This window comes from Colobus angolensis, unplaced genomic scaffold (assembly GCF_000951035.1).
Source record: "Colobus angolensis palliatus isolate OR3802 unplaced genomic scaffold, Cang.pa_1.0 Scaffold3, whole genome shotgun sequence".
Lineage (NCBI taxonomy): Eukaryota > Metazoa > Chordata > Mammalia > Primates > Cercopithecidae > Colobus > Colobus angolensis.
Genome location: NW_012116265.1, coordinates 16525744 through 16536551, shown reverse-complemented (window position 1 = coordinate 16536551; position 10808 = coordinate 16525744). Strand labels below are relative to the sequence as shown.

Here is a 10808-nt window from a genome sequence, read left to right as displayed (position 1 = left end):
GCGGCAGGAGGCGCAGAGCATGTCGGGACCGGGAGGGCCGGCCGGCCCGAGGGGGGACTGGGCAGGAGGGGTCGGGCTCAGGGAACTGCAACTCCCAGCAGCCCCCGGGTACGGGGCGTGGCGGGAGGGCGGGGCGTGCCAGAGGCGACCTGAAGGATCACTGTAGTCCAGACCATTGCTTTACCCGGACGAAAGGCACGGGCCTGACTCGTCGAGTTTCACTGGGCCTTAGTTGTTGGCGAGTCCCAGGCGCGAAGTTTCTCGGCCTAGAGGAGGGGTCGCGCGAAGTGCCAGATGCAGGCGGGGAAGGTCTGTGCCGCGCACCCGGGTGAAGGGAAACTGGTTAGACACTTGGAGACCCTGGGGGGCGGGGTCAGAGGTGAGCTGCTCCGCCCGCCCAGCAGACAAAGACTCCCGGCGTGCTGTGCGTTGCGCCGGGCACGCTCTGCGCATGCGTGTTTCACGCTGCCCGCTGGGTCTCGAATTCCCCGGAGGGTTGGGCTGGGGGAGGAGGCGGTCCTGGTGGGGAGTTCGTAGCCGAGTGGAGTCGCTGTCCGGTCGCGCTTCACTTCTGCCCCGCCCTCCCTGTTCCCCTTAACAGACCCCTCCACTAGGGCTTCCAAACGTCGCCCCAAGCTTCCCAGTTTCTCGCAGGCCTTCATGCTCCTCTCTTGGCCCTAGCAGGAGATGGCCTTCCACTGATGTTTGTATTGTAAGAGTCCCTGGGCAGGGCGCGGTGGCTCACGCCTGTAATCCCAGCACTTTGGGAGGCCGAGGCGTGCGGATCACAAGGCCAGGAGATCGACACCATCCTGGCTAACACCGTGAAACCCCGTCTCTACTAAAAATACAAAAATTAGCTGGGCATGGTGGCGGGCGGCTGTAGTACCAGCTACTCGGCAGGCTGAGGCAGGAGAATGGCGTGAACCCGGGAGGTGGAGCTTACAGTGAGCCAAGATCGCGCCACAGCACTCCAGCCTGGGCAACAGAGCGAGACTCCGTCTCAAAAAAAAAAAAAAAAAGTCCCCGAGCGAGGAGAGGCAGTCATGACAATCACTTGGGGAGCTTCACGGCTTTCACATGTTCTTCCCGGGGCCCGCTCCATAGCCACTCTTCATCTCTGGTGGAACGGGCCCGAGAATCTGCATGTTTTTATAAGCGGTCCTGATGGGTCTTAACGCGCCGTAAAGTTTGAGAACCACTTTTATGGCACTAAGGAAGGTGGCACGTTAGATGGGACTTTGTGTCACGTTAATAATGTATAGTCCTCCCTCTTCCAAATGGGATTTTGGGAGTCTTTTTCTCAAATCATGTGTAAGACATGGTTTAAAAATAAAATCTGCTAAAGTAATCAGAATGCATATTTGAATTGGAAACAGAAGTCTTCCAGGAGTGCTGATGAGATGGATACTTGGGCTTAAAATTTAGTTCTACAAGTGCAGAAAGGAACGGGGGATGGTTTGCATAGTTATCACTGGTAAGAGAAAGCAGAAAATGCCCAAGAGATTTCAGGTTTCCTGCTTGTGGGTCGTGATGGAGGGGAGCAGCATTTACCATGCTTTTGGTCATTCGTACTACAGATCCAAAGGTGTAATCCAAAGGCATGTAACCATTAGGTAAGGCATTTCTTCAGAGATTCTAAGCCAATTAATATCTGCCACTCTTTAGTGGTCACCAGCAGTCCCTGTCCCTTGGCCCCAGGGCCCCTGTAGCCTGGCTAAGTAAGGAAAGGGGACTGCATCTCCAAATAAGAAAGATCCAGTTGTGGCCACCCAATTCCTCCCCTTCGAAAGGCACTTTCTGCCCATCGCCTGCTTTCTGTGCCAGGACCATCTTTACTTTCCCCACAAAAGGTACCTTCAGGACAGGCTGGGACTTCTGGGCTTGGGAACCACCTTGGAAGGGCCTAGGTTCCCACTTGTACCCTTGCCATCTAGCAGACTGAGTTGGTAGTACATGGATGGTGAAAGCAGGTTCAGAGAGCAGCTTAATATTCTGGGGGTGGCAGAGGGGAGAGGGAGCTTTGGTGAAATGTCTATAGTCAGAGGGGTAGTAAACAGGGTATCTGAGAAGTTCTGTCAAGTTCTCCCCTATCCATAGGGATACACATGTTGGTGGGAAGATTCATGAGTGCTAATCACTGGCGAGTCTTTCCTGGGTTCCACTTTGAAATGCTGGCTCCCCAAGAAGCACCAGAGAAATTAACTTTGAGCCCCTTAAACTTTGGAGTAGAGATCACACACCCAGCTGCCCCCAAGGGCCCAAAGGTAACAAAAATGAGAAAAGTGGGCCAGATATGGGCCATGGCAGATCTGAGAGGGCATACCCTGGTTGATGGGGGCCATCAGTCTGTTCCCATGAATTGTTGGTATTTAGGAGCCCAAATCTACTGTCTCCAGATTTTTTAAAGAAAAAAACAGGTGTTGTATATAAAATGTCATGATTTTTATTATTTTATTTTATTTTATTTATTTTGAGATGGAGTCTTGCTCTGTCCCCTAGGCTGGAGGGCAGTGGCACTATCTTGGCTCACTGTATCCTCCGCCTCCTAGATTCAAGCAATTCTCATACCTCAGCCTCTCGAGTAGCTGTGATTACAGACGCACACCACCACACCTGGCTAATTTTTGTATTTTCAGTAGAGACGAGTTTCGCCATGTTGGCCAGGCTGGTCTCGGACTCCTGACCTCAGGTAATCTGCTGGCCTCAGCCTCCCAAAGTGCTGGCATTACAGGCATGACCCACCACACTGGAACGAAATGTCCTGATTTTTAAACATTGGCAACTACCTGAAACATTTTAAACTACTGTGTTGAGCAAACAGAAATTCTGAGGGCCAGATAGGGCCCCAGTGGGCTGCCAGCTTTTGACCTCACCTTTGGAGTGAGTGAGCATATCTGCCAGCTGTTTTTATGGGGACAGCTGAGAGCCTGGACTGCTGGGAGGTGGGGTTGAAGGAGACAGGCACCAAAGCATCAAAAAGTCAGAATTCCTCATCTTTCTGCATTGCTAGAAGGAATCCCTGACATCATTTTAGGGCAACCCTTCGTTTTACAAATGAGGGAGCTGAAGATTAAAGAAGGCAGAGGTTTGTCCAAGGTCATGCAGAGCTGGTTCCTGCACCAGGTCCAGACCAGATGCCAGCTCCCAGCCCGCTCTACCACTCAAACTACTGCATCACAACCAGGCCATGCTCTGTGGGCGGACACCATACCTGGCCCCAGCAGGAGCATAAGAAACTTCCAGCAAGTTGCCAAAAAATGCCCTTTCCTTTTTTTTTTTTTTTTGAGATGCAGTCTCGCTCTGGAGTGCAGTGGCACGATCTCGGCCCACTGGGACCTCCACCTCCTGGGTTCAAGCTATTCTCTTGCCTCAGCCTCCTGAGTAGCTGAGATTACAGGCACCCACTACCACACCCGGCTGATTTTTTGTGTGTTTTCAGTAGAAGCAGGGTTTCACCATGTTGGCCAGGCTGGTCTCAATCTCCTGACCTCAAATGATCCGCCCACCTTGGCTCCCAAAGTGCTAGCATTACAGGCGTGAGCCACTGTGCCAGGCTAGAAATGCCCTTTCTGACCAGAGTCAAAGTTCCCCCAATGCCTGGGTAGCCCAGCTTCCCCATTGGCTCCTGAAATCCACCCCTTTAGGTTTCCTTTCCCTGCTCAGAAGCTCTGCCAGAGGGGACATTCCCTGGGAGGCTGAGGGTCACCACGATACCATGACAGAGTCTGGCAAGGTAAGGAAGGCACTTGCAGACTGGCTGCCCCTTTGGGGGCCTCTTGGACCTCAGGAGCTCAAACAAGCACAATTTTGGAGCCAAGGGACCTCACGAGCCTCTCAGAGAGCTCGGAGTCTTGACCTGAGTTGCCCAGATGCAGGCCTGAGAGAGGAGGCCTGGCAGGATAGGAAGAAACGGGTGACTCCTTCTGAGCTGGAGCCCACCCAGCATGGGTTAACACGTGCCTTCATCCTCTCTCCTCAGCCCATCCTCTATTCCTATTTCCGAAGCTCCTGCTCATGGAGAGTTCGAATTGGTAAGAGCTGTGCCTCCTCCAGACTGAGTGCTGGAGTGGGGTGGACTGGGGTGGAGAAGCTGGCCTGGGATGGAAGGGGTGCTCTGTCAGAAAGGACCTCACCCCCAGCAACCAGCATCCCCTGACTCCTAGAACCCCCATCCCTTCATGGCATCTCCACCCTGGAAACACAAGGTGAGGGTGGGAGGAAGGGGGTTGTTTTTTTTCTTGGGACTGACACTTCTCCGAACACTGCTCTCCAAAGCCCCTTGGCAACCGTGTTTAAAGCAGGGTCACAAAATCCATATGCCCCTGGTAACTAGCAGGGGAACAGCTGGCCTCCCTCAGTTCTTATCTTATTTGAACTGGCAAAGCAAACAGAATGGACCAGCGGGCCAGCGTCAGCCGTGGAGGCTTCAGAAAAGCAGAAACAAGGGCCCTGTGGCTAGTCCTTGTTTGACCCTTCCCTCCCTCGGCTTAACACAGCATTTGGCAAAGGCTGTACTGTACTGAGGAAAAGCAGTCTATACTGAGGAAAAGCTCTGTGCTGAGTGCTTTTGTGTGCCCAATTCCATTTAAACCTCAACAACCCTAGGAGGGAGGTACTATTACTGTTCCCATTGTATAGAGGAGGAAGCCGAGGCACAAAAAACTGAGGCAACATTAAGTAACTTGCCCAAGATCATTCAGCTACTAAGAGGCAGAACTGGAATTCAAACCATATAGTCTGGCTCCAGAGGCCCATTAAGTTACTTGCCCAAGGCCACACAGTTAGCAAGTGACTGTGTTGAAATTTGAACCCAAGAAGCTTGCCTCCAGAGCGTGGAGGCAAAGCTATCCTCCGTGACCCCTCCTCCATTCCTCAGTCACTTGGTATTTGCTGGGATCAGTAAGCAAGAGCACTGGGTGCCAGGAGAAACTTTCCTCCAAGAAGATGAACCCATCCCCAGGTGCTAGTGCCTCTGCCCTGGCTGAGCCCAAAGCCAGAAGCCAGAGCAATATAGGTGCTGTCTGTAGGGCCTGTGTGCTTTGGCCTTCCCTCCTCCAGGTGTCTCCTCCAGCCCCAAAGACTGTCACTCCCCAGACTGGAGCTGACCAGCACTAGGAGTAGCCTGGTGTTGCCCAGGCTGTCTACACCGTGACACGTCTGGTCCTCCTCCCCTCATTCCTTTGCCCTTCCCCGAGATTGGCCATCACCATACTTGAATGCCCAAGTGCACATAATACACACACGCATGCACACGCACGCAGTCTTCTCCACTAGTGCTGACCCACCCAGGTTTTTTTACCCAGCTTGCCAGGGGAAATTATCAAAAGGGATGGAGAGGAAATCTAGTGACTGGAGTCACAGCAAATGCGCTCCAAGGCCACCAAGGAGCCCAGTGCCTGTCTGGAATCTCTAGTAAACAGCCCTGAGAACAGAGAGAATAGATTGGAAGAGATCCTTCTCCAACAGAACAAGAGTGCCATCTGTGTGTGCTCTGTGTGGCCACCTGAGCTCCTTCACTTGGCCCTTAGTTGCCTTCTTGAGGGAGTAATTGCATGTCTCCAACCAAGGCACTGCTCATCACTGTTTAAGGCCCTGGGGGAGCAGAGGTAAACACGACACACCCTTGCTGTCCTCCAGGAGCCCACGGAATGGCGGGGCATACACCTTTATCACCACCCAGGGGGCATGAGGGCCCCATTGGGGGGTCCAGATCGTGAGGTCTCTTAGAGTTCAGGGGCGAGCGAGGCAGAACATCGTGCATCTGGGGTAGGGAGCAGGTGGTAACAAGGAAAGCTGGAGAGAAGGGGATAGTGCCAAGGTGAGCCTTGACCACCCAGAAGTGTAGAGAAGCCTCCCCCTGTTTGGCCTTATGTCACCCTAGAAGGGCTCTTTTCTTTAAGAGTATGGCCAGAGGCTCTTCGCTGACTCTGCTATCTGTGGTCTCCCCTAGCTCTGGCCTTGAAAGGCATTGACTATGAGACGGTGCCCATTAATCTCATAAAGGATGGGGGCCAACAGGTAAGAAAGCTGTTCCCAGACCACAAAGTGGGAATTGGAGGTCTTGAAGAGGCACCAGGCAGGGGAAGAAGGGGAGGCTCTGCCCCAGAGAAGTGAACCTGTGTCTTGTGGACTGTCACTGCAAGAGGCTGCTGGCTCTCCCTTGTGGGACATGGTGGCACACTGTGCAGTAGCAGGAGGCCTGGGAAGGGCCCAGGTCCAGGCTGTGTACCCCAGCCTGAGCTCTCCAATGCCTGACCCTGGGAGGGTGGGTGGCGAGTGGGTCCCCACCCCATACTGGGCCCTCTGGATGGCTGACTAGGGTAGGAGCCGCCTTGGTGGCCATGGTGTGAGATGCAGGGAAAAGCCCATAGCCAGGCTGTTAGGATGAAGCCTATGGCTCAGCAGCCGCTGGGGTTTGGGAGACTTCATGGATCCCCCAGGGATTACCCTGGGCCTAGGATTTAGGGCCTTCCCAGGGAAGGGAGAGGGGGGTGGGCGGCAGGCCTGGGGTTCTCCGGCTTGCTTGGTTCTCCTCTGGCCAACACAGTCCAGGCCACCCAGCCCACCAGGGCCTTGTCTCCACAGTTCTCTAAGGACTTCCAGGCACTGAATCCCATGAAGCAGGTGCCAGCCCTGAAGATTGATGGAATCACCATTCACCAGTCAGTGAGTGCAGGGCCTGGGGGAGGGCCCTCATGAGAGTAGTGCCCTGAATGAGAGCACCTGACATCTCTTCCTCGCCTGTGTGTGGTCAAGGTGCCTAGCACATAGGAGAGGCTCAATACAAGGCTTGTGGGGAGGGTGGGAGGTTGTTTAGGAAAATAAAGGAAGATTCAAGCACATGGAGAACCAAGTTCTGCAGGATAAGGTCCAAAATGGCTTTATAGGGCTTGAGCTGAGGAGGTGGGGGGAAGAGGTGTAGTGATGGTGCTGGAAGAGGAGGAGGAGTTTGCTGGCCCTGTCCCCTCTGGCCTAGGGGTCCTGGGCCCTGTCCCTGCCTCACTGTTCCCCTCTGGACAGCTGGCCATCATTGAGTATCTAGAGGAGACGCGTCCCACTCCGCGACTTCTGCCTCAGGACCCAAAGAAGAGGGCCAGCGTGCGTATGATTTCTGACCTCATTGCTGGTGGCATCCAGCCCCTGCAGGTGTGGCACTTGTACACTTGCACCCTTGCACACCTCACACACTCTTACACTCACACATTGGCTGTGAGCTGCCCATTATGGGGGCGGGTGCCCAGTATGGGGGCGGGGGCGTCAAGGGAGGGAGGGGGATTGGATTCTCAGGGGCTTTGACCTGGACCATGTGAAAGAAGGGGGCAAAGATCTCAATCTCAGAAATCAGCCGTCCCAGCTGGTACCCCACTGCGTTCCAAGAAGCTCTAGTTTCCAAGGACGCATGTACAGGTGCTTGAGATGGGGAAAGGGCCAGGATGGCAGGGGAGACACTGAGCAGGCCCCAGGCCAGGCCTCCCGCCTTTAACCAGAGCAGCTTCCCTTTCATCTGTGCTATCTCGGTCATACACTGGGATACACGTAGGATTTTATTTTTTAAGTGTCACTGTTAAAACAGACAAGTAAGTATTAAAAACAGTTTATCTGTACCAGCTTCTACTCTGAATGAGGAAATAGCCCCAGAAAGGTGGAGTGACTTATGCTGAGTCCCACAGGTAGGTCCTAGCAAAGTCGGGACTAAGTCAGGACCCCTGCATGCCTGTGCCCCCCACTCCCATGTCATTTTAACAAAGGATGTTGGAGCAGACAGATACCTCCATTTTGAGGAAATAAAATTCCTCCATAATGAGGAAACAGAGGTAAAATGGCTCTAGGAGTGCCAAGATGGAGCCAGGCTGGAAATCTCTGAAAGCCAGTCCTGTGGACCTCCCTCATCCCAGCCCCACCCTCTATCACAGTCCGTCTGCTCACAAGGGACCACACAAGGGAGAAGTGAGGGAGACAGGCCTGAGTTGTCGGCGCACCTGCCACAGCCGTGGCCGCATCTTGTATCACATGAATAGGGATTCATGCACATCTCTGATGGAATTACATGGCTTTTTGAGGCCACTGGGGCAGCCTGTGAAGGTGGCTGCTGGGATGGCTACCTCCCTCCAGCCTCAGGGCCCTGGTAGAAGGAAGGGGCTCATGGAGCCTGGGGGGAGAAGGGATAGATGTCCAGCCCCCAGGGGCAGATGGCAAGTGAACTTCCTTGAAGGGGTTTGGCCAAGGGGCAGCCCCCACCCAGCTCTCGGAGCAATCACAGACTTTCTTTGGGCTGCATAGAACCTGTCTGTCCTGAAGCAAGTGGAAGAGAAGTTCCAGCTGACCTGGGCCCAGAACGCCATCATTTCTGGATTTAACGGTGAGTCCTCGCCCTGTGAGCTGCCCCTAGAGGTATGGCCCTCGCACACTGGGGCCTGGGTATCTGAACCACCCTCCCAGGCTGCTTTGGTCCTGACAGTTGCATGGGTGAGGGCAGGACTCGGGAAGCGAAGGGCTGGGTGGGCCTCCAGACCTTAGCTCCAGTGCTTCCAGGAACCTTGGTCCCCGCACCCACAGCCCACAGCCCTTCATAGCTGGGTGGCCCAACTTCAGCTTCACTGCCCCCTCCAGCCAGGAAACCAAGGCCGGCACAGTGCCAGCCATCAGAGTGAGAGCTGCCACCGTGGCCAATGGCAGGGCTTGTCCACTCTAGTGGGGGAAATGGTGGCTGGCTCTGCGGAACCTAAGGAAACAGAAGCTTGTCCCTAGCAGCTCTCTTCAGACCTGGCTGCCAGTTCTCGCCAGCAGCCGTGCCCAGTCTGTCACTCAGTTGGGCGCTCATTTCATAACTATGGAGGCCAAGGCCCAGAAAGCTTGGTGTCCCCTTCCTGCACCCAGAATAAGATGTTTATGTGGCCTCCCCACAGCCCTGGAGCAGATCCTACAGAGCACAGCAGGCACATACTGTGTAGGAGATGAGGTAAGCTGTCCCCAGGCCTCCCCAGGCCCAGCCACAGTGGCCGCCTCCCTCATGCTGACCCCAGGGCTGTCACTCTCTTCCCCTTAGACTCAGCCATCTGTCACACCCTGAGGCAGGTGGGGCTCACAGCTTCCTGAGGAGGCATCTGCAGGGGGATCTCTGCTGTGGGGCACTCCTCAGCTCACTCCCACTACACTAAACCGTCTCAAGAGGGAGTTACTCAAGGTAGAAGACTGGCTGTGAGACGATGAGGCAGGCCAGACGTCAATTGAGGGATTGCACTAGATGATGTCTGCGCAGTCCGGGCAATCCATCTTCTCTGGCCTTCTCAACCCAGAGAGTTGGTTGTCAGGGCAACTGGAGCACGGCCTGGGAGGGCACTTCAGCTCTGGGAGACAGACACGTGCAGGCCTAGGGTAGACAAGAATTGGGGGTGGGATGGTGAAAGAGCCAAAGCAGATCGTTGGTACCCCCAGTAGAGTTGCAGTGGACACACCCAGTCCAGACAGTGAGTCTGGGGTACGCACCCTGATGGGAACCCACCCAACCCTCTTTCAGGTGACCATGGCTGATCTGTGCTTGGTGCCTCAGGTGGCAAATGCTGAAAGGTAAGAGAGAGTCCTGCCACCCTCCCTTCTCCTGGCTCTGCCCACAGTCAGTTACCACTCAGCTGGTGAGGTAGCATCTCATGCAGACTCTTCACCATCCAGCCAAGGGGCCCACCATGCCAGGCCACACAGCCACTTCGGCCTGGAAGAGGGCAGAAGAAATTGGGGCAGTGCTCCTACCACGCCCACCACAGCCCAGATGATCCTGTATAGATAGCCCCTGCTCCTAAGAGGAGGTGGCTCACCTGGTGGACCCCCAAGAGCACCTGCCTGATGTCCTCAGATGTGACGTGTCTGTGCCCAGAAGTGAGCTCTACCTCTGCATCCCTCCATCAACCCATCAGTAGGGCACGAATGAGCACCTCTCTGGAAGGCATCATGCTAGGCATTAGGGATATGGAAATGTCTGGCACATTCCCTGCCCCCAAGAAGCTTACAACATGGGGGAAGAGAGAGTCTGTATATATAAATGCCTAGCACTGGGCCTTACACATAGTAGGTTCTCAAAGAAATAGGAATAGTAGGTAACAGATGCCAAACGATACTGCACAAGACCTACCCATCTTCTATGAATAAGGGCTGCCCCATCGTCCTTCCCTGGACAGCTCCCTGGACCTCATCCAGCCCTGCCTTCTGCTCCCCCTGCTGCATCAGGGCGGTCTCCCTGTGTCCCTGAAAACCTTGGCTTAGCAGGTGTTTCTCTACTACAGATTCAAGGTGGATTGCACCCCCTACCCTACCATCAGCTCCATAAACAAGAGGCTGCTGGTCCTGGAGGCCTTCCAGGTGACTCACCCCTGCCGGCAGCCAGATACACCCACCGAGCTGAGGGCCTAGCTCCCAAATCCTGCCCCGTTGGCACAGGGCCACAGGAGCAGAAGCTGGGTGGGCTGAAGAGGCCTGGAAACAAGTGAGTTAATTGAGGAGACGGGAGACTCGAACTCTAGCCCTGGATCTGCCTTCCTGCTGAAACTTGTTCCCCCTCAGTCCCCTCATCTGTCAAATGCATGTGGGGTTGGGTAGGAAGATGCTGGGAGCAGCGGGGCAGGAATACTGTTACCTATGTGACGGGGCAGTCATGAAGCTGAGATGAGAATGTGGATTAAAATGCCTGGCGTGCTCACCGTAACACCACGGGGAAGCCTGTGTGCCTTTTCTCATCTGCTTTTGTTGTGTCTGACTCCAAAGAATGCCCACGCTGAAATTTGGCATGAATTAAACTGAAGCCCAGGCCTCTA

The 10808-nt window shown here is 54.6% G+C and overlaps 2 protein-coding genes across 7 annotated transcripts in view; one reads left to right on the top strand and one right to left on the bottom strand.

The window, feature by feature from the left end:
- Window positions 1-176, bottom strand: part of POMT2 (protein-O-mannosyltransferase 2) — a 55635-nt gene extending 55459 nt beyond the window's left edge. The window contains exon 1 of the mRNA XM_011949804.1: window positions 103-176. Within this exon, the coding sequence (XP_011805194.1) occupies window positions 103-176 (74 nt within the window). The remainder of the gene's footprint in view (window positions 1-102) is intronic.
- On the top strand, window positions 15-10808 carry GSTZ1 (glutathione S-transferase zeta 1). Of its 6 annotated transcripts, XM_011949501.1 has the most exons (10): window positions 123-309; window positions 1669-1853; window positions 3983-4034; window positions 5954-6021; window positions 6589-6669; window positions 7024-7149; window positions 8284-8362; window positions 8910-8962; window positions 9521-9570; window positions 10281-10704. In XM_011949501.1, the coding sequence occupies exons 5-10, from the start codon at window positions 6619-6621 to the stop codon at window positions 10405-10407; spliced, it is 486 nt and encodes a 161-aa protein (XP_011804891.1). In that variant the 5' UTR covers window positions 123-309; window positions 1669-1853; window positions 3983-4034; window positions 5954-6021; window positions 6589-6618; the 3' UTR covers window positions 10408-10704. The 6 variants fall into 6 exon arrangements, with proteins under 6 accessions (XP_011804888.1, XP_011804890.1, XP_011804889.1 ...); XM_011949498.1 differs by lacking the exon at window positions 1669-1853 and having other exon boundaries at window positions 15-309; window positions 10281-10808; XM_011949499.1 differs by lacking the exon at window positions 1669-1853 and having other exon boundaries at window positions 18-309; window positions 6589-6627.